Genomic DNA, 24108 nt, shown 5'->3' with positions numbered 1-24108 from the left:
TTCTAAAGATCAAGCACCTATCTGATTGACTTCTGTAATCATCAGGGCTGCTATTTTACTCAATGGGCCTGGCAAGACCATTTTAGAAAATGCAATAAGTGTGCTTCTTGGGGACACTATTACATAATGTAATGAACTGTTATTTGACTCAGAAGTCTTGGTTTTGGGGGAATCCCTGGGTGGCTCAGCGGTTTGGCACCTGCCTTCAGCCCAGGGCGTGATCCTGGAGTCCTGGGATGGAGTCCCAGGATTGAGTCTCACATTGGGCATCCTGCATGGAGCCTGCTTCTACCTCTGCCGGTGTCTCAGCCTCTCTCTCTCTCTCTCTCTCTGTGTCTCTCATGAATAAATAAATTTTTTTAAAAAAGAAGTCTTTGGCTTTTATAGAATTTGTAGAACAGTTTCACTACAAACTAAGGCTACTATGCATATCTTTAAAAGCTGAAAAATTTTTTTTTCTTTGAAATGCAACAGCAATAAGCATAGTTTCCCGTAAGGTGGCGTGTATGATGACAACAGGAAGCAGAGGTGAGAGTATGTACATTTAGCTTCAATATGTTTCAAAGAAATTTCGAGGAAATTCCTACAATACAGATGCTTTAGTTTCACTGCTGAATACCACAGCAGATCTTTGTGTTCTGGTTTAAGAAACAGCATTAAACAACAAACCACAAGTTCAAGTGTTTTAGTGCCACTTTCCAAGTCAGCAAAACTTAGGTCATAAAGTTCCTTTCTCAGAGCTTCTGTGAAACTGTGCAACTCGTGTATCATGTCCTCCCCACGTGTGTATATGACTGATCTTCCTGCGAGATTATAAACTCGAGGAAAAAATTCATGTCAGAGTTGTCTTTGTTTCGCATAGAATGATTAGAACAGAACATGTAGAAGATAGAGATAGATATCTGTAGCATGAATACATGAATAAGATCTTCAAAAGAGCACAGCATGTGCCTGCCATGACTCTCAGGGTTCTGAATAATTGCCCCTCGGGCAGAATGGCCAGCTGGGACTAATAATGTTCACAAAATAACTGGAAAACACACACTAGCAAGTGTTTTTTTAATAAAGAGTTTGTGCATCAATATGTATTAGCTTTAACTAGAAGCTAAGACCCACTGGTCTTGCCAGTGAACTGCATGCAATACCAGAGAATGAAAATGAGATTATTTAATAAAGTGGTGGCAATACCAGGGTCTGGAAGACCCAGTGTCGGGTCTCAGTTCTTGCACTTACTGATAAGTGAGACTTCGGTGAGTAATTTATCGTCTCTGGGCATCAGTTGCCTCATCTGTAAAATGGGATTTATAGCCTTTATCTATCTACGAGGGTGGTTAAAATCAAATAAGAAATGTTTTATTTTAAGATTTTATTTATTTATTTGAAAGAGAGAGATGAGCCAGAGAATGAGAGCATGAGCAGGGAGGAGAGGCAGAGGAAGAAGCAGACTCCCTACTGAACAGGGAGCCAAATATGGGGCTCAATCCCAAGATCCAGGATCATGACCTGAGCCAAAGGCAGACACTTAATGCACTGAGCCACTCAGGCACCCCAAGAAATGTTTTAAAGATCATACAGTGCTATGAAAATACTGGTGATCATTTGATTATCATTAGTGATAATACTATCTTCTTCTTCTTTTTTTTTAAAGATTTCATTTTATTTATTCATGAGAGACACACACCAACACACACAGAGAGAGAGAGAGAGAGAGAGAGAAAGGCAGAGACACAGGCAGAGGGAGAAGCAGGCTCCATACAGGGAGCCTGACGTGGGACTCGATATCAGGTCTTGAGGATCACACCCTGGGCTGAAGGCGGTGCTAAACCGCTGAGCCACCCAGGCTGCCCCTATCTTCTTTTTTTTTATATGCTTTTTAAAAATTATTTATTTATTTATTTATTTATTTATTTATTTATTTATTTATTTATGATAGTCACACAGAGAGAGTGAGAGAGGCAGAGACACAGGCAGAGGGAGAAGCAGGCTCCATGCACCAGGAGCCCGACGTGGGATTCAATCCCGGGTCTCCAGGATCGCGCCCTGGGCCAAAGGCAGGCTCTAAAACGCTGCGCCACCCAGGGATCCCCCTACCTTCTTTTTTTAAAAGATTTTATTTATTTATGATAGAGGAGAGAAAGCAGGGGGAGGAGCAGAGGGAGAGGGTCAAGCAGACTCGGTACTGAGCACTGAGCCCGATCTGGGGCTCAATTCCAGGACCCTGAGATCATGACCTGAGCCAAAACTGAATCAGACACTCAACCGACTGAGCCATCCAGGCACCCCAATAGTACTATACTCTTTAAAGAATTCTGCCTGTAATACAGTTGTGAACGCAGGCATACCCCGGAGATACTGTGCCTGTGCATTCAGGTCTAGACTGCTGCAATAAAGTGATTTGAATGAATGTTTCAGTTTCCCAGTGCATACAAAAGTTATGTTCACCCTATGCTGTAGTCTGTCATGTATGTAAGAGCATTGTATGTAAAAAAAATAATGTGGATATATTAATTTAAAAATATTAAAAAAATAAAAATATTTTATTGCTGGAGTGCCTAGGTGGCTCAGTCGGTTAAGTGTCTGACATTGGCTCAGGTCATGATCTCAGGTCTCGGGGTCCTAGGATTGAGGCCTGCATTGGGCTCTGCTCAGGGAGGAGTCTGCTTCTCCCTCTCCCTCTGTCCCTGCCTCGCTTGTGCTCTCCTAATCTCTCTCTCAAGTAAGTAAATAAAATCTTTAAAAAATATCTTTTATGCTAAAAAATGCTAACCATATCTGAGCTTTCAGCGAGTCAGTAATCATCACTTATTCCAGATCACATAACAAATACAATAATGAAAAAGTTTGAAATATTTTTAAGAATTAACAAAATGTGATGCAAGACATGAAGTGAACAAATGCTGTTGGAACTCACTCAACACAAGATTGCCACAAACCTTCAAATTGTAAAAAACTCAATATCCACGAAGCGCAATAAAATGAAACGCCATAAGACAACGTATGCCTGTACTTAGAAAAAAGAATGTACGAATGAAATATCAGCAATTAGATAAACCTCTCATCTGGGAATCCCAATGCGCTTGGGGTAAATACCATTAGAATGTATTTCACGGGCAGCCCCGGTGGTGCAGCGGTTTAGCGCCGCCTGAAGCCCCGGGGTGTGATCCTGGAGTCCCGGGATCGAGTCCCACGTTGGGCTTCCTGCATGGAGCCTGCTTCTCCCTCTGCCTGTGTCTCTGCCTCTCTCTCTCTGAATAAATAAATAAATAAATCTTTAAAAAAAATAGAATGTATTTCACTTTGTTGTGACCCAGGAGAATTACTGTAAATCCGTCACATACTCTATTGGAATATAACCTCTCATGAACAGCAGGCTGCTGGGGAGACATAAATTCCCACCACGGTGACTGGAAGGCTCTTTGAGGTTCTCAGCTTATGACTGGAAGGCGATGGAAGACATTCCATAAAGTAAAATGGGAGTTAAGCAAGCTCCCCTCTTGCTGTTGTGGCCCTAGCGGTCTAACAAACAGGGCTTCTGCAGCATGACACAAAACAATGAGGAGCCAGCGAAGAAAACCAAGCATCCGTCTGAGATGAACAGCTTCCATGCTGCAGTGAGACATATACCACCACCAGGGAGCTGGGATTAACTACTGTGGCTGACGGCTGCCCATTCAGAGCAAGGCTTGCCCTGCCACCCCTCCTAGCACCATGGGCACACTCAGCTCTGTACTTCTCTGTGGTATCTGCCCACGAACAGGGGCTCCCTTAGCTACGTGGAGACCAGGCTTCAGAGAGAGCACTGGCATGTGTATGAACCACTCCTCCTTCCCAAGACATATTCTCTCTCTCTTTTTTTTTAAGTCAGGTTTATTGAGATATAATTTACATCAAAAGTAAAATTCACCCTTTTTAGTGTACAGTTCTGTGAATTTTGACAAACACATAGCTATTAATCATCGTAATCAGGATACCAAGCATTTCCATCACACCTAAATGTTCCTTCACATCCTTCTGTAGGCAACGCCTCCCTGCATCCCAGTCCCTGGCAACCATGGATCTGTTTTCTATCTCTATAGTTTTGCCCTTTCCAGAATGACAAGACACATTCTTTACAACACTTACATAAAATACCCAAAGGCCTCTTTCAGTGCAACACAACACTGTGTGTTCAGTTGTCACATGAGCCTCTCGTGTATATTAGGAAGAGAGGGGATCCCAGGGCTTGAGGGGCACGAAGGGCAACAAAATTCACTGCAGCTTGAGATGTCCATACACCCTCAACTGAAAGCAGGACACATTCTGGGGAGATGGGGAGCAGCTCTTTAAAGTCTGAAAACAAAGGCCTCATTTTAAAGATTTTATTTATTTATTCATGAGAGACAGAGAGAGAGAGAGAGGCAGAGACACAGGCAGAGGGAGAAGCAGGTTCCACGCAGGGAGCCCGACGAAGGACTCAATCCCGGGACTCCAGGATCATGCCCTGGGCTGAAGGCAGGGGCTAAACCGGTGAGCCACCCAGGCTGCCCAGAGGCCTCATTTTAAACCACCCCCTTATAAAAACATCCTGGTTTCTTCTTCCATGATTGTACAGCACTAGACACAACTAGATTTCCTCCCAGTTTAGATGAACTTCTGGTGTTAAAGAAGTTAAAGAACATTCTGGAAATGTTATCCACTTCCAGCTATGAATTACTGTAGCTGGAAGTGGATATGGATGAATATGAAAATTCTGTTAAAAGTGAAAAAGCTTGAGACGCCTGGGTGGCTCAGTGGTTGAGTGTCTGCCTGCAGCCCCAGGGTGTGATCCTGGAATCCCAGGATCAGGCTCCCCGCGAGGAGCCTGCTTCTCCCTCACCTATGTCTCTGCCTCTCTCTCTCTGTCTCTCATGAATAAATAAATAAAATATTTTTTTAAAAAGTGAAAAGGCTTGAGTTTCAATAGGATGTTCTTCCTGTCAGATCTGGCTTGAGCTCACATTGAGTTATTTGGGCCTCACAAAATACTGACATTTTGCTGAATTCTGCAGGAAACACTCAAGAGCTATGATGGGTTTGGGTTAGGGTTAGGGTTCTTCACTATGTGACTGGATAGAGGTGTGAGCTAAGACTACAAACACATATAATCACATAAATGTATCAGATCAACACACTGTATATCTAAATTAACACAACGTTATATATCAATTATATCCCAATAAAATACACAAATTAGAAGAAAAAGAGATAGTGAAAGGCAAGCAGAGACTGGGAGAAGACATTTGCAATATATTTATCTGAGAAAGGACTCCTATTTTCTCAGTATTTCCTTACCAAGAAAGAAAAACCAAATAACCTAATAGAAAAGATTTGACCTGACACTTCACAAAGGAGGAATCCAAATGGCCAACAAACATATGTAAAGGTGCTTGGCCTCAGGAATCATTAGGAAAGTGAAAATTAATTCTACACAAACACCAGAATGAAAAAGATGGAAAATACTAGGTGCTGGGACGCTAAACCATGCTGGCTGGAGGAAACTGCTTAGGAATACTGTTCAGCAGTATCTATGACAGCATACTCCCATCCCATGGCAATGCCAATCCTAGGAATACTTGGAATGGGGATGCCTGCTTAAGCTCCACAAAATACATGCAATAGGATGGTCACAGCAGCATTGTTTGTAATAGCCCCATGCAACAGAATGCCAAAAGCCATAAACCATAGAGTGGATAAGCTGTGGTATGCTCCCAAGGAGAGCACATATGCAATAGAATACATGGTTATTCTACGTAATGAGATAAAGCAAATTTCACAAATATTCTATGTAAAAGGGACCAGACATACATGGGCAAGTATATATGGTTCCACTTATATAAAGATCAAATCTGGAGAGAAGACCGGAAAGCAGTTACCCTGAGTTAGAGGTAGTGATAGGAAGGGGTATCAAGGGAGCTTCTGTGGGGCCTGGCCATATTCTAGTTCTCAATCTGGACACTGGTCATAGAGGTGTGTTTGCTTTGTGAAAATCAATTGTACATGTATGATTTATTACCTTTCAATGTATCTGTTATACTTTAATAAGTACAATTTTTAAAAAGGACAAGCCAGGGGTGCTGGGTTGCTCAGTTGGTTAAGCATCTGCCTTTGGCTCAGGTTGTGATCTCTGAGTCCTGGGATTATTGAGTCCCACATCGGGCTCCCTGCTCAGTGGGGAGTCTGCTTCTCCCTCTCCCTCTGCCCCTCTTCCTGCTTGTGGTCTCTCTCACATAAATAAATAGATAAAATCTTAACAACAACAAAAAAAAGGATAAGCCAGCTCTATATAAATAGGTCTAGAATGATCTCCAAGATGTGCTATTCGAATAAAAAGCAAGGAGAAAAAAAAAAAAAAAGGCAAGAGAAGTGGGAATGAATCCTGTAGCGATGCTTTCACACCCCACCTCCACCCCCTCACTTCGTTCTTGTTCTCCAGCTGCTGAGAATGTTGGCCACAAACAGCCCATAGCTGCTCCTTCTCCAGGAATTAGGAACCAGAGCCTCCTGATCCAAGAAAATGCCCCTGATTTCTCCTTCATCATACCACCACAGGGCAGTGAGCAGCCAGTGAGACGTGAGCAGGGCGTACAAAAGGCCAGGCCCCTTGCCTCGAGACAGGGCGACTCTGTGGTACAAGTTGTACTCCAAAGCTTTCCCGAGGGACCAGGCTGAAGGGAGTCTCTGCCAGAACCACGTCGTTGTTCAGTTTTGCTCCCCTGCCCCATCTGGCTACTATTACCCTATTCCCAGGAGAGCCTTCCTTCAATAAACAGCTTTCACAAAGATCTCCATCTCAGGTTTGTTTCTAGAGAACCTGGTATCAGGAGTTGCCTAAGGATGTGGACTCCGCGGGTGGAATTGGGGGTAGGTTACGCACCAGCCAGATGGCAATGAGGACCCTCCCCACCCCAGATGGTCCCTGGCGTATTGTAGTAGTGCGACACATGGCAGGGGATGCGCTGGTTGGTTTACTGTCTCTGGTACAGGAAGTACAAGAGAAATGGCTACAGTAAAACTGTACAAGTGGGCGGCTGTTATTAAGAGCCATCCATTCATTGAAAAGGGAAAAAAACAGTCTCAGATACAGCAGTCAACAATTTAAAGCCAAGTATGACAGTCAGCCGGCCTCCTGTGGCAAATTTTAAAGACAGTCGTTTCCTATAGGCATGGGACCTAATTTTAAGCAGTGGCTAAACCAAAAAGAAGGCTGAGCTCTCAGCGCAGGTAAGTCAGGGCTCTGATGGGAAAAGAGCAGACTCTAAGGCTTGAGGAGATGTCTATGTATATTCATTTGAGAACCATGAACCCCAGATTCCCTGGGCCTGCAAAGTAGCTGGCTCCCTCTCCTTGGAAGACTGGGGAATTCCCCTTGCTTGAAGATGACACAGCAGTCTCAGACAAGACAATGCTTGCCCCATACGGGAGCTGCCCCATCTTCTCTCCTGGCCATAGACCATAATTAGGGTCAAATCTCAGTATTATTCACCTGGGGCCTGCTAGGCCTGCTAAGAGAGAGGGGGGTGGTTATTATGCCAAAGAGATGCAGGCCCAGGCTAACAGACACAGGTCAGAACTGGAAGCATATGTGGGAGTGGTCCAAGGGTGCTGGCTCATGGGGTGTGGAATATAAAGCTGGATGAGGGAGAGCCTGCTGGTATGGGGACATACTCTCGTGACACAGAACTAACACCTTGGCAAGGGTCCTGGGTCTAACAGGTGCTGGGGAAAGTGGCCTGTTAGAAAAACCAACGGACCGCACTAACAGATTCCAGAACTGACACAGCAGTTGTTGGAAGAAATGATCAAAGGGCTTAAAGGAGCCAGTACGCTAGGATGGATCTGCCACACAGAACAGGAAAACCCACCAGCTGGCCATGTCCTTTGAGGGGGCCTATAAGATTGTCTGATTACCAAAGCCTAGACTCTGTTGCTCATACTGGTTACCAACATAAATCCTGTCCCATGAGTCAGGGCCATCTTTTTCATTCCCATTGCAACCTGAGATCAGACTTCCATTGAATCTCATATGGACTACTGGTTCTCTGTCCTTATGACCCTCTAAAGGCATTCTCTGTACTACCGTCTAAGCAATCTCTCAAAACGTGTATTATAGGACTCCTAGTCTAAAACCGACTAGTGGTTCCCCACGTCTACAGGAGAAAAGTCCAAAGCCTGCAGGAAGGTACACAAGGTCCCTCCATAGGCCTGACTCCACAGCCCATTGGATGCTATGCTTTAGTTAGATGGAATCATCAGGAGCAGACCTCACCTAGTTTATTTTATTTATTTATTTATTTGTTTGTTTGTTTATTTATTTATTTATTTTTTTCCCCTCACTTAGTTTAGATGCCTGTGTGCCTTTGCTGCTCAGCCCCTCCTCCAACATGTTCATGCCTCCTGGCTATTGGAGAAGTTCCTAAGTTCAGGGACTGCATTTTATCTGCCTTTGTATTTCTAATGTTTAACATTAGCCTGAACTATCACAGGTGTTCAATAAAATGGTAAATGAGGGGCGCCTGAGTGGCACAGTCAGTTGGGTGTGAGACTTTTGTTTTCCACTCAGGTCCTGATCTCAGGGGCATGAGTTTGAGTTCTATGTCAGGCTCTGCACTCAGCGTGGAGTCTGCTTGGGGTTCTCCCTCCCTCTCCCTCTGCTCCTCCTGCTGGTGTTCTCTCGCTCTCAAAATAAATAAATCTTTTTAAAAAAATGGTAAATGAGGGGCGACTAGGTGGCTCAGTTGGTTAAGTGTCTGGCTTCAGCTCAGGTCATGATCTCAGAGTCCTGGGATCAAGCCCTACATCTAGCTCTCTGCTCTGCAGGGGGCTCATTTCTCCCTCTCTCTCTCCTGTTCCCCCTGCTTGTGCTCTGTCAAATAAATAAATAAAGTCTTTTTTTAAAAATGGCAAATGAATGAAGGAATGATTAAGTCAATCAATCAAAGATTTGTGTAATGGGGGGGAGGGATCCACAGTGGGCATGGCCTAATGATTAGTAAAGAAAACTATCTACTTAGCCAGCACAAATGCCAAATTAAACGTAAGAACAGAAAAGTATTTCCTCCTTCTCCTCCTGTACTTCCTTCTCCTTTTATAATTCTTTCTCTTGTATAAGCCAAACTGATTTTGAAAATCTTATACAGAGAAGGAGGCAGCCTAGGTGGCTCAACAGTTTTGTGCCGCCTTCAGCCCAGGGCATGATCCTGGAGACCTGGGATCGAGTCCCATGTTCAGACTTCCTGCATGGAGCCTGCTTCTCCCTCTGCCTGTGTCTCTGCCTCTCTCTCTCTCTGTTTCTCTCATGAATAAATAAATAAAATCTTTTAAAAAGAAATTCTTATACAGAGAAGGTAACCCACCAGAGGCCAACAGCTACTAAAAATTGCACCTGTTCCTCATTCATCTCCAGCAAAGTTTCTTCTCCAGAGAATTTCTCTCCTCTCTCTCATCATTTCAGGTTACACTGCAACCCTTTTCTATAGCTTCTTTTTTTTTTTTTTTAAGATTTTGTTTCTTTCTTTATTTATTTTTAAAATATTTTATTTATAAAATAAATGAGAGATGAGACACGTAGAGAAGGCAGAGACACAGGCAGAGGGAGAAGCAGGCTCTTCGCAGGAAGCCCGATGTGGGAATTGATCCCAGAATTCCAGGATCATGCCCTGAGCTGAAGGCAGACGCTTAATGGCTGAACCACCCAGGCATCCCAAGATTTTATTTATTTATTTTAGAAAGAGAGGGAGAAGAAGAGAGAGAATCTCAAGCAGACTCCGAGCTTAGTGTGGAGCCTGACATGGAGTTCGATCTCACGACCCTGAGATCATGACCTGAACTGAAATCAAGGATTGGACACTTAACTGATGGAGCCACCCAGGCACCTCCCTTTCCATAGCTTCTATCCATATAACTATACCCTGAAATTTACACACCAGAAAGAAAACCACGATCTCAAAGCAATGTAGTAAATCTAATATGGAGCATCCTATTTCACTAGACTTGGCCAATGAAGCATATTTAGCTAAAGAAAGGAGCAAACTTAGCTGATGCTTTTCGCCATTAAAAAAAAAAAAAATCTAAGCCATAGTTTCAAACTATCTTCTCCAAGATACTTATTAACGACAAAGAGGAAGAAGGTAACTCTACCATGGAGAAATTCATGGTGAATTATATCTCCATAAAGCTGTTATTTAACAAAGTAGTACAGATGCAGTCAGGGTCAAGCACAGAAAACTTCTAAGGTGCTGGCCATGTTCCACTTCTTGATCTGGGTGGCAGGTATAGGGTGTTTGTTTACAGTTTCTTTAAACTGTAGATAAATGGTTTATATTCTTACATATAAATATTTCACAATTAACAATTTAAAAAAGTGAGAAGAAAAGCAATAGAAAGTAAGTTAAAAGGAGAGGTTTTAAAAAATGAAAGTTAAAAAAAAAAAAAAGGACTAGGTATGGCAGGAACAGCCATATCAAAGGATCTGACTTCTCTCGTAGCAACCCCTCCTGAGGTCTTTGTCACTGGGGGTGTCAGGGTGGAGCATAGCTTCACTCACTGACATGGCTTGCTGGCCTCCATCACACTGCTGCCTTCCCACAGCCATGGGACTCCTGTCTATCTGATGACTGACCTACTACAGAAACCCAACTCGGTAAAACAGAGGTGTCAGGTCAGAAAATTCCCAGAACAAAAGAACAAAAATCCCCTTTTCAAAGCCAAGTAGCAAATTCTTAAACTCAACTAGCTTCCAAAGTTGTTTTTTTTATGCTATAATTTATTTTTCAAAGGTATAGTTGACTTTACACATACTGTTGAGTCTCATATTTTAAGCTCTTATTTACCTCGAAAGAAAGAAAGAAAGAAAGAAAGAAAGAAAGAAAGAAAGAAAGAAAGAAAGAGAAAGAAAGAAAGAAAGAAAGAAAGAAAGAAAGAAAGAAAGAAAGAAAGAAAGAAAGAAACCCTACCCTGCTCTCCATATAAAAGTAACCAGCTTTTTTCTTGTTATCTCTGGAATCAAGAGAGCTGAAACTAACTCTTGAGGGGTGTGTGGCTGGCCCCATCAGTAGAGCGTGTGACTCTTGATCTCAGGATCCTGAGTTCAAGCCCCACGTTGGGCATAGTTTACTAAACAAACAAGCAAACATACCAAACAAAACCCCACTCCAACTAGAATTAAATCTACAATTAGATTATATTCTCTTGGTATTTGAAAACAGGACTATATTATCTTCACATTGCAAAATAGTTTGTTTACATATTCAGTATTTACTCACTATGTGGGAGGAAGCAACTTCCCCTAAAGAAGGTATTTGAAATAATTTCTTCATCTTTATTAAGGATAAAAAGTAATATAAATGGAATACGTTTTGGGCCAAAACATAAAAACCAGTTAAATTTCAAGACTGAAGACCTACAATGATTTCATTTACATAATTTTCTAAAACTGGAGAGTCATTTCATCCCTAGCAGGACCCTGGCATCCACATATGCCCTAAACACTGAGCCTAACACCCATGCTCTCAACAGTGCTATTTACAACAGTCAAGAGGTAGAAACAACCCAGCTGCCTATCGATGCATGGATGCATGAACAAAATGTGGTCTATGCACACAGTGGAACATTATTCAGCCTTAAAAAGCTAGGAAGTTCTGGGCCCAGCCCCAGTGGCCCAGCCACCTTCAGCCCGGGGTGTGATCCTGGAGACCTGGGATGGAGTCCCATGTTGGGCTCCCTGCATGGAGCCTGCTTCTCCCTCTGCCTGTGTCTCTGCCTCTCTCTCTCTTCCTCTCTCTGTGTCTGTCATGAATAAATAAATAAAATCTTTAAAAAAAAAAAAAAAAAAGCTAGGAAGTTCTGACACCTGCTACAACATGGATGAGCCTTGAAGATATTGTGCTCAGTGAAATAACCCGGACACAAGAGGACAAACACTACAAGATTCCACTTACATGCGGTAGCTAGTCAATTTCATAGAGACAGAAAGTAAAAGGGCAGGTGCCAGGGGCTGGGAGGAGAGGACAATGGGGTGTCAGTGTTCAATGGGTAGAGTTTCAGTGTTAAAGGGAAGTGTTCTGGAGATTGGTTGCACGACAACCTGAATACACTTAACACCACTGAACAGTACACTTAAAATGGTTATGATGGTACATGTTATTTTGTTACAACTTTTAAAAAACCTACAAGTAGAAGAAAAGGTTGAGAAGATCATTTATTGAGCTGAGCAGGGTGGTCACCTCTGGAGAGAAGCCAGGAGACCTGTATTAATAAGGAAGCTATTTTTAAAAATCCTTAAGTAAAACTGTCTGTAAAGCCCTAAACCATATAAAAATGGGATTATCCATTCCCTGGTTTAGATGTTTTATGGTCTGGGTTTTCTTTTACTCTCAGGTTATTAAAAAGCAGGCCATATCCATATGGAATCTAATGTTTCTAAAGGTAAATCATTGCACATTGGCACCAGGGCGATGAAGCTACCTGGTTCCAATCCTCACCATGCTCATTCTGATCTGTTATTCTCCACAAGGCCACACCCTTCCTGTAGTTCACTAAACAATTAAGCCATTATTTTGTGAATTTCCTTAACTTTTGTACTCCGTGTATTTTCCTAGAACTGTCTCCTCCCCTGCTCAGCATCAGTCCCTTTTCCTATTTTACCGAAAATGTTAATGGTTCCATTCTAACAATAAAAATGTGCTCACTAGGAAAAATATAAATTCAAATTCATATTCCTATAGAAGAATACAAAGTCAGAAGTAAGTACTTCCCCTCACTGATATACTCCAAGAGTTACTACTGTAACAGGGTGAAATGGTTTTCTGACATTTTATGCACCTACAAATATAAATACATAAACATACATATATTGTGACATACTGTTATTTTTATCAGAAATGGAATCAGATTCTACATTATACATAACAACTTGCTTTTCTCAGCAAACCATGTGATTATGGGTATATTTTCATCTCAGTGGGTACAAATCTACTTTATTTTTGGCTAAATACCAGTTCTTAGTGTAGACACACTATAATTTATTTAACAATTCCTGCCTGATGTGTGCAAGGCCCACGTCTGGTGTCAAAAGTGAATCAGTGTTGTAGCAGAATACAAAGGAGTGTGTTTCTCCTTTACACAGAGATTCAGAGAAATGAAGTAGCTTGGCATGAAGGGCATGCACAACTAAAAATGTAAATACTGCCAAACCAAATGCCAAACACAGTTGTAGTACAATTTATTTATAAAGGAAGGAAGAAGGAAAGATGATAGCATGCAAAAGGCAAATAACTCAATCTCAAATAACTCAATGCACACCCCCATACACATGGAAAAGAGGCATGTTCCTCCCAGGGACTCTCTTATGTCCCCTGAAAAATTCCTATGTTAAAGGCCTAACCCCCAATGGGACTATATTTGGAGATGAGGCTTTGGGGAGGTACTTAGGGTTAGATGAGGTCATAATGGTGGGCCTCTCAAGATGGGATTAGTGCCCTTATAAGGAGATGAAGAGGGAGACAGCACTCTCTTTCCAGCATGTGAGGACATAGCGAAGCTGGTCACCTGCAAGAAGGCCCTCACCAGAGCTAAATCTGCCAGCACCTTGACCCTGGCCTTCCCAGCCTCCAGAACTTTGAGCAATGAATACCTGTTGTTTAGACGCCTAGTTGATGGTATTTTGGTTTAGCATAAAGCCTGGGCAGACCAACACAGGCACTAAGGGAATATACGCCAGGGTGCCTGTGCTGTGCCCTACCATCTGATTACACTGGGGCCCAGAGCACAAACCAAACTGCAGGTAAAACCCACACACAGAATCCAGTTTAAGTGTTAGGTGTTCCACAGAGGCTACTCCTCATGTCCATAACTATTCCCTGCCTTCAACTCATACTGCCCACGATTCTTAAACCTGCACCATCTTTATTTTTAATGCCACTATTCTAGCTCAGGCACTTTGTATGTTCTTTCTTAACTAAAACAAACCACAACCTAACTGGTCCTTTATTTTCTCTTTCCAATTCACTCTCTACACCGTGAGACATATTTAAAGAATTAACTTTCTGAAAAGGAAATCAAATCATAATAGCTGTCATTTTTTGAATCTTTTAAATATATCTGCAAGATAGGTATTTTTATATATGGGGAAACTGAGGCTCACTCATGACCAATACTTTAGCCAACACCATGAAGCTAGTCAGTGGCAAATTCATCACAATGACCTTCTTTGCTGCCTTATAAAGAAGAGCATAAACTCCTCAGTACCATCCTTATGCCCCTTCAAACATGAGCCCAAATTGTCTTTCCAACCTCATCTCCCGCCAACATTGCTCATGACCCAGTCCTGACAGCCTCACTCACCCTTCTGGAAACCCAACATGTACATCCGCAGATTAGTTACTTCCTCATGTTGCTTGTTAATTCTGCCTTAATGACCTTCCCGATATCCACTTGGGAAATCCTGCTCACCCTGCCCAGTCCAAAGAGTCATCTCTCAGAGCCAGTGCCCTGGGTGGAGAGCCTTCTCACTCCTCTCTGCTCTCAGAGCACCCTGGCCATGTCTCTCACACAGTCACATAGAACCTACCAGAATATGTCACAGTCAGGGGCAATGTGCCTACACCATCATACCAGGAGTTCCTCAGGGCAGGGGCCAGGTCTTTTTCATATTTGCACTCCCAGTTGCTAGCATAGTATATGACTTACAAATATTTCTTGAATGAATGAATGGCACCATGACTGACACAAAGCTCTACATGTGCAAAACTCTGCTTCACACATGGATATACTGTCAAGTTCCTTTAATAACTTGCTCTCCCTGCATACATGTGAATAAAAGGGCTCAGATGACATGGAGTATCAGGGGCTCAACTAAAACTCAAGTACTTTCCTGAAGGTGAAAGGATACATTTGAACTCAGGTAAAGTCAAAGTATCACTTGATTCTCTGACAATCCTCAGTTCACTGAGCCTCTAAATAACTTAGAGTTTTAACAGTAATTTACCTTGAAAAAAGGAACCCTAGCTCAGCAAGAGCAAAAAATCAGCACCAGCCTTTCCACCACATAGGAAGGGGAAGGATGGTCGGTCCATTGACCACAAACACAGTGATCTTAGCTCTCCTAGATACAGGGATTAGAGCAGAAAGATCTTCAGAAGCCCTGTTTTGCTACTTAGGATGGTTACTTAAAGATCAGTGCATATTCTTTCCATCCAAAACTATCAGTAGCTGTATAAATAACCAACCAGAGGGGGTAGCAGAGTAGCCACCATTGCTCTGGGCTTCTTTTTATCCAGCAATTCCAAGGTATTTTTCAATCATCACATTCCTATACAGTCAAAACTATCCCCCTTTACCACTGGGTAATTTGAGAGCCTTATGATAGATTTGCCAAGGTTGCAAAGAGTTTAATGGTAAGATGTAAACAAAACCTGAAATCTTGGGCCTCTCTTCAACCATCCTTCTATGTTTATGCACACTCTCATTCTCTAAATCGGACCCTTAGGGCTTGATACTAAACTTAATTTTGACAGATTATCCTAAATGGTAGATCAGCAGGGCTCCAGTATAAACTATAGGCCGAGTGATACATTTGCAGGTGATACTTTAAAAAAAAAAAAAGATTTATTTATTTATTTATTTATTTATTTATTTATTTGAGAGACAGAGAGTGCTAGCGGGGGAAGGGACAGAGGGAGAGGAAGAGAGGGAATCTCAAACAGACTCCCTACTGAGCATGGAGCCCCATGCAGGGCTCCATCCTAGGACCCTGAACTCATGACCTGAGCCAGACGCTTAATCACCTGCACACCCAGGAGCCCCTACAGGTACTTTTTAGTTTGGTCAGTCAGAAATGACAGGAATCACCACAGATCCCATAAGCCAGGAAGTCTGTGGAATTCATATTTTATATAAAAATGTATTTCAACATCTTTCACTCCCCATCTTCATTCTCTCTGGAAGGAGGAGTTGCTCGATGGCTTTAAAAGGCTGTTCTCTTTTCTCTGCAACCGGATGCCCGGTTATTGACCCGGGAGACGTGTTACTAGAGAGTAGAAGTCGATCCCTCAGAACTCACGCTCCAAGTCCCTCTTCAATCTCTGGGCCGTCCCCTAACCAGGTGTGATGTGCAGTAACAGCAAAACACAGAGGTCAGAGCAGCAGATGGAATTACACACCAAATAGCAGCTCTCTCAAGAGATACTCCAAGAGAACATGTCACTGCCACTCGGTCTACTTTTAGATCTCTCCTTGCATCTCACAAATTGTACTTGATGACCGACTCAGACAGACTTGCCAACATGATGTGGGCAGAGCTCCTGAGCCTGCACATGGCCTGACTAGCAGAAACAACAGAGCACTTCAGGATCCAGAGCTGGACTGCTAGGTTCAAATCCTGATTCACCCACTTATGGGCTTGGTGATCCCTGCTTAAATTCTTTGTGCCCATGTTCCTCATCTGTCCAGTAAGGATGCTCCTCACAGGGTGTGAGGGCAAGAGGAGAAAACACTGTAGAGCTTAGAACAATCAGGTCTGGCAAATAGGAACTGTTCGATAAATGTCAGCTGTTACCATTATGGGATAATGTGTGGGGAAAGAAAAGGAAATGTGCCGCATTCGTTCTGTATACTATAATTCTAGCTGCCTGTCTGAAGTTGCCCTGATTTTCTTTCTTAACATGAAATTATGATGTCTTTTTGCCCTGATTTGCTTTCTTAACATGAAATTATGATGTCTTTTGGAAACATTTACTCAGTACAACATCAAGCATATTTAAAGATGACTACATAGAAACAACAACAAAAAGTCCAATGTTGATGCTCCTTTGGAAAAAGTCTCAAATGTAAGGTCAAGGCTGCTCTCCAGGGCTTCGGGAAGAGCTCAGTCCTTCTCGGGCTCACAGAGAAGGGTCAACAAGGCCACTGAACTGGGAAGGTGTGCCAGCAGCATAAACCTCCAAATGAACCCAGAGAAGCATTTTCTTTGTGTTTAAATAAGCTTTATGGCCTGAAAAAGTTCAAAATTAAAAAACAAAAACAACTATTCTGAAACAGGAAGTAACTGATTCAAATGGCAAGTCCCCATAAGAAGAAAGGGCCGTATCCAAGCATGAGCTGACTCCCAGCAAGGAAGGCAAAATTCTTACTGGCTCTATCAAAAAAGAAAGATCCTTCTACTCTAACTGATAAGGCAGCAGTAACTAAATCAAAGAGCAGACATTTGATGAGCATTAGCTGCATGGCTAATGTGAAGCAGAAAGGACAGGGTATTGTGAAAGCACTTGTGGATTGTGAATTAGAGGAGGGGGTTACTCTAGATACAAAGGAAGAAAAAGACGGAAAAATCACATACACAATTTTTTTTTTTTTTTTAATTTTCTTCAGGTCACTTATCTGCCTAAAAATCTTCACTATTTCCCATGGCCTAACAGAAGGAGTCAAAAACCTCTGGAGGTCATGAGGCCCCACCTACCTTTCCAATCCTGTTCCACCATCAGAAAATATCTACTCCCGCCAGCCTGGCTTCCTTATTCCAGAGAGGAACAAACCATGCTCATTTCAGCTTTGTATCCCCAGCGCCTATCACAGTACCTGGCACACAGCAGTTGCCCAGTGAGTGTTTGCTGATTCAACAACATTGGGAATGCTTTAAGGCCTGTACTCTGCACTGCTTTTCTGGAAAGCCCCTTCCCCACCCGGCTGGTGAAAACCCAGACATCTCTATAGCCTCATTCCAACACCCTCCACCTCTTCTCAACACCAGTGCAAGCGATCCGTGCTTGCCATCCTCCTCTCCCGCTCTCAAACCTCACAGTATCAGAACTAAAGACCTCTACTGCTGTTCAGACATTTCCTGTTCCTATGTTTTGCCTGCCCCACTAAACCAGGAGTTTCTGAAGGATAGCAGGACATGTTGAAGAAGTGAGAAGCAGTGGAAAGGTTATCGATCTGTGGCCAGGCAGACCTACTTGTTTGACTTTGGGAAAACTTTATGTAAACATTTGAACAGCGCCTGGAACATAGTATGCACTTTGCAAACACTAGTATTGTCATTATTTATTTCTTGGAACCTTAGTCCTCCTTTTTTAAAGTGGAGTTAATAATAAATCTTCTGGGGTGCCTGGCTGGATCAGTTGGTAGAGCACATGACTCTTTTTTTAAGTTTTTAATTTAAATCCCAGTTAACATACAGTGTAGTATTAGTTTCAGGTATAGGATTTCATGATTCACCACTTACGTACAACACCTGGTGCTTGTCACAAATGCCCTCCTTCATACCAGAGCACTCTACCCTTGATCTCGGGGTAGTGAGTTCAAGTCTCACACATTAGACATGGAGCTTACTTTAAAAAAAGTTAAAAAAAAAAAAAAAAAAAAAGAAGAATGATAAGTCTGTCCAGTGGTTTCTGATAAAGATTAGGAATAATAGGGGATCCCTGGGTGGCTCAGCGGTTTAGTGCCTGCCATTGGCTCAGGGCGTAATCCTGGAGTCCCAGGATCGAGTCTTACATTGGGTTCCCTGCATGGAGCCTGCTTCTCCCTCTACCTGTGTCTCTGCCTCTCTCTCTCTCTCTGTGTGTCTCTCATGAATTTAAAAAAAAAAAAAAAGATTAGGAATAATATCTGAAAAGTCTCTAGGACCTTCCTTAGCACACAGCAGCCATATGACAGCCATTCTTCCAAAGCCGCAAGCTGGGTGCAGAGAAGATACTCCATAAAAATGCATAGAATGAGTTGAGTGAACAGAGACATAGTCTAATATCAATTCAGATATCAAGGGAAAACTTATCAATCATTCATTCAACAAATCTTTTAAGGGCTTGTCAGTATGTACCAGGCTTTGTTCTAGGTGCTGGGATGCAACAGTAAAAACTGTCCCTGTAGTGTGAAATTTCCATTCTAAAAGAGAAAGCAAAAAATAAAAAAATAAAATAAAAGAGAGGGCAGATAATAAACAGAAGGCAAAATAGAAATAAAAGCCTATATAGTGTTAAGTACTATGAAGAAGGGGATCCCTGGGTGGCTCAGTGGTTTAGTGCCTGCCTTCGGCCCAGGGCGTTATCCTGGAGTCCCAGGATCGAGTCCCACGTCAGACTCCCTGCATGGAGCCTGCTTATCCCTCTGCCTGTGTCTCTGCCTCTCTCCCTCTCTCTCTGTGTCTCTCATGAATAAATAAATAAAATCTTAAAAAAAAAAAAAAGTGCCATGAAGAAGAAAAAAAGCAAGGTGAGGATGCGCTAGCCGAGCTGGGAGGGGGCTGTCTGTGGAGGTGGCATTTAGGCAGAGACAGGAATCTTTAGGACAGCTGGAGAGTGTGAAATGTCCTTGCCCTTAGGCAGACTCCTGCAGCCTCTCCACAGGGTCAGCCTCCAGTGACAAGAGACCCACCGCCAGCAAAGAGGCTGTGTGCGGTCTGGCTCCCACTCACACCAAGCTACAGACACTGCTGAGCCACTGATTACAAACTTATTTTTATAAGACTGTTTGAATTGGCCACTGAAGCCCCACATGGAAGCAAATAGGTCATAACCATACCGCTACTGGTCTGTTCCCCAGAAAGTTCAGATCACTGTTCTCTCCAAATAGGTAACCTTCGGGGTGTGTGGAGTCAAACTTCTCTCCTCCCATAATGAAGTGGCTGGCAAAATAGCTTCCTAGACAGGGAGAGACAGAAACATCAAACAGAAACCAGTCAAACTAAACCAAGTAAAAAAAGTTGACTCAAAAGAGTTAATTCTTCAAACAAATAATTAGCATAACTGTTAACCCCAAGAGAATTTTCTCTTGATTTGGGACCATGGCATAAATGAAACAAAATTATAGCAGTGAGAACTCAAGATACCCAACATAAATAGATCAATTTTCCTTTTAACATTATTGATTGAAGCCTTATCATGATCTGTCTATAATACCATCAACCAAAAGACCAGAAGGCCCCGTGATGCACATTAATGAACATATACATGTATTTTGTTCCTGATTTTTTCCCTTAAACTTTAAGTGGCTACTTTCTATCCTCTGTACATTCAGAAATCTTAACTACAGGTATCAGCCTGTATACACACACATACATTTCTTTGCCTAGATATTCCTAAGCCAGCTCATACCTATACACAGAAGTCTTGGTACCTGTCTACCACTACGTACATACCTCCATAACTCTCTACAATGAAGGCTCTTCCTTTTTCATATTTGCTTCAAAATGATTGTTAACAGGAAAATAAGAATTTAAACAATACAGGTGTCCTATGCTTTACCTACAACACAGACTGTGGAGTTTAACAGGGCAATAGTTTAGTGCAATGAAAAGATACACGTGCATGCACACGTGTGTACACACACATGCACACACGCACACACTCTAAGAGGGTTCCAGGGACATTGGTCATGGCAGGCGCTCTTAGCCCCCCACCTTGGCTAGCCAGGAGGCAGGGATATTTTTAACACCACAATAACTAGAGGCAATCAGCAGTCAGGGGTCAGAATCCCCATCTGCCCTGTCCAGACAGACAATGAACTGTGCCAGGAAGTGACGACACTGATAAGTCACCATGGGAGGCTTAGGTAATGCTGCAAATTCCATCTGGGAATACTTTCCAACCTAGATGACTAGACGAATGCCTCTTAACCCAAATTCTATAATCTAATACTCCCAGGAAGGTAAGCCATCTGAAGGGAAGGATTTAAACCACAACATGCCTTCCCCCAAGTCTCTCCTCACATACCCCAATTCCTGGATTAACATAAAGAATTTATGAAACAGTGTGAGGCTTTGTCCTCATCTGTCACACAGCAAGGGTATAGATAAATTTTCTAACCAATTTAAACTTTTAAAAAAAGATTTTATTTATTTGAGAGAGAAAGAGCAGAAGCAGGAGGAGGACAGGGGGAGAGAGAGAGAAGCTGACTCCCTACTAAGCAGGGAGCCTGATGCAGGGCTAGATCCCACTTGATCCCAGGACCCTGAGATCATGACCTGAGCTGAAGGCAGACACTTCACTGACTGAGCCACCCAGGCGCCCCTCCAATTTCAACTTTTGTTAAAGGTTTACAGCAAACTAAAAACAATGAGATTCAGCACTTTCAGCCTGTGAAGAAGCCATAGGAAGGAAGACAAAGAATATTCTAACAAAAACTGAACCAAATATTCATCTTTGGGTTTCTCCACATGGAGCTTTAGTCTAGAAACATTTATTACACAAAGCAATGTGGATAAAATCACTCACCACAAAGTGAGGCAATTCTTTAAACAACAAGTAGGAAAACATTATTTGAGAGTAAAAGCAGCCTAAATCAATCACTCAGGAAAGTTACCCACCAAAACTGAAAAAAATACAAACATCAGCCATCTGCAGTGATACAACAGTGAAATTCATCATTTAGGAAAGCTTAATTATCAATTATTTATGTTGAGCACTTGCAAGCCCTATTTTCCAAGTGCATAATTTATAGAGGGGGGAGGTGCTGAGTTGCCTTAAGTAGAAGCAGCCATCTCAAATAATTTAAGTCACTTACTGTTGAACCTTACCAAAATATACTTTCTATACACTAGAGATTATATATTTATTATACATTAGCTGAAATTTTAAAAGTTAAAGATTTTGGGGAGCCTGCTGGGCTCCGTTGGTAGAGCATATGACTCTTGATTTGCAGGTCGTGAGATCGAACCCTGTGTTGGGGATAGAAATTACTAGAATAAAATAAAAGAGTTTACATTGATGGATGGCTTGCCCAAGTCACGGATAAAGAACAGAGAGAGGCAGGTTTGGTGTCTAGAGCTATATGGTTCAGTTCAGTGTGGGATGTGCTGATTTCTAGTACCTGTGAACAGTCAGTCACATGAGGGATGAAGGAACAATGAAATCCAGATAATCAACTTACAGATGGCAGTGATTGATCCTAAGAAGAAGAGAGCATTAGCAGCTTGGGGGGTATAGGGTTAAAGATGGCAAGAGGATTCTATTGGAAATGCCTTTTTTGGGCCATAATATTAAAAGAGAAGAAATGATCAAGAAAGCAATATATAGCTAATTGTAGTTTTGCCTTACATTAAAAAATCAAGAACACAAATATACAAAGATTTAAATATTTGAGAGACGAAAAAAGGACTTTTCATTTGAGTAGCAGAGTTGGTGCAAAATTCCTTTAAAAAGATGATCTCCCGGGATCCCTGGGTGGCGCAGCGGTTTAGCGCCTGCCTTTGGCCCAGGGCGTGATCCTGGAGACCCGGGATCGAATCCCACGTCGGGCTCCTGGTACATGGAGCCTGCTTCTCCCTCTGCCTATGTCTCTGCCTCTCTCTCTCTCTCTCTCTCTCTATCATAAATAAATAAAAAAAAATTTATAAAAAAAAAAAAGATGATCTCCCTTGGTGCACTTAAAATACAAATACCTTACCAGTTAAAAAAAAGAAAATAAGCTTAAGGCAACCAAAAGTTTGCTTGTTCCTTTTTCTGAAATGGACCCCTCTAATAACCTGCCCCAGATAGACTATGAGAAAGAACAAATCCGCCATCTGCAGCCTGGATAAAGCTTTCTCTCTGCCCCAGCTGTCTAAAGGGACAAACCAGTGCAGTCATGTACAGCTACCGTATCAGCAAACAGTAACACCTAATGCACTAACTGACCCTGAAAAAAATGCCTTTTGGATTGCTTGTGCATATTTTTTACTTCTTAGTGTAAACCATGCTCTAAAATCAGAAATGGCAGGGAAAAAAGTACTATGCTACAATGCTTTACCTATTTGCTAATGGGAACATATATGACGAATAGATAAACTGCAAGTTTTTCATTATTAGTTAGCTATAATTTCTTTTGGGGGGGGGGAAGGCCGGAGGGAGGGGGAGAGTGAGAGAATCTTAAGCAGGCTCCATGCCTAGCATGGAGCCCAAGGCAGAGCTCACTCTTACCACCCTGAGATCATGAGCTGAGCCAAAATTAAGAGTCAGATGCTTGACTGACTGAGCCATCCAGGCGTCCCAAGTTAGCTGTAATTTCTTAATCAGAATTCATATTCAATTTCTTTGTGGGATTTAAGAAGGCACATCTTGTAGTAATCGCTTTATAAGATAGATATATATCGTATCATTACATTGTACATGTTAAACTTTACAGATACCCTAAATGTTAACAGAAATTCTAATTTAAAAAAACAACTTTTGTTTACAAATCTCTGAAATTACTGAAGTGTATCTGCCTATAGACACAGGCTTTGGAAAAAAAACAACAATTAAAAAAAAAAAAAAAAAAAAAACAACAATTGTCTAGGCCTGTAAGTAACAGCAATTTATTTACTGCCATGGCACAACTGCAAATCAAAGATTTTAAGCTTTTTAAGTCATGGAAACTTTATGTTTTATATAACTAAAACAAAACTCAAAAATGTTGAGCAAGCAAAAAAATTTGATAATTTGTGTGGATTAAATGATAAAGTAAAACGTATTTGGGATTTTAGCCACTACGTTATGCTAAGTAGGAGTTTTTATTACAAGATTCATAAGTAATCTTCCCTTTTAAAAATTTAAATAAAAAAAAATTTTAAATACAGGGGATCCCTGGGTGGCTCAGCGGTTTAGCGCCTGCCTTTGGCCCAGGGAGTGATCCTGGAGTCCCAGACTCCCTACATGGAGTCTGCTTCTCCCTCTGCCTGTGTCTCTCTGCCTCTCTCTCTCTCTCTGTGTCTCTCATGAATAAATAAATTTTAAAAATCTAATAAAATAAAATAAAATTTAAATTCAATTAATTAGGGACACCTGGGTGGCTCAGCAGTTGGACGCCTGCCTCTGGCTCAGGTCATGATCCTGGGATCTGGGATCGAGTCCCACATTGGGCTCCCTGTGAGGAGCCTTCTTCTCCCTTTGCCTGTGTGTGTGTGTCTCTCTCTCTTTCATGAATAAATAAGTAAATCTTTAAAAAACAAATAAATTGGGATGCCTGGGTGGCTCAGCGGTTGAGCATCTGCCTTCAGCCCAGGGCGTGATCCTGGAGACCCAGGATCGAATCCCACATCAGGCTCCCTGCATGGAGCCTGCTTCTCCCTCTGCCTATGTCTCTGCCTGCCTCTTTCTGTGTCTCTCATAAATAAAAAAAAGAAAAAAAAAAAAATAAATT

The 24108-nt window shown here is 42.1% G+C and overlaps 1 protein-coding gene across 4 annotated transcripts in view; it reads right to left on the bottom strand.

Annotated features, from left to right (window-relative positions):
* The window catches only part of RNF157 (ring finger protein 157), a 79593-nt gene that overhangs the window by 38257 nt on the left and 17228 nt on the right, over positions 1-24108 (bottom strand). For all 4 annotated transcript variants that reach the window (XM_038546527.1, XM_038546528.1, XM_038546531.1 and 1 more), the window contains exon 2: positions 19534-19652. In XM_038546527.1, coding sequence (XP_038402455.1) covers positions 19534-19652 — 119 coding nt within the window. The remainder of the gene's footprint in view (positions 1-19533; positions 19653-24108) is intronic.

This window comes from Canis lupus, chromosome 9 (assembly GCF_011100685.1).
Source record: "Canis lupus familiaris isolate Mischka breed German Shepherd chromosome 9, alternate assembly UU_Cfam_GSD_1.0, whole genome shotgun sequence".
Classification (NCBI taxonomy): domain Eukaryota; kingdom Metazoa; phylum Chordata; class Mammalia; order Carnivora; family Canidae; genus Canis; species Canis lupus.
The sequence above is the reverse complement of the archived record's forward strand: the minus strand, read 5'-3'. Positions and strand labels throughout refer to the sequence as shown.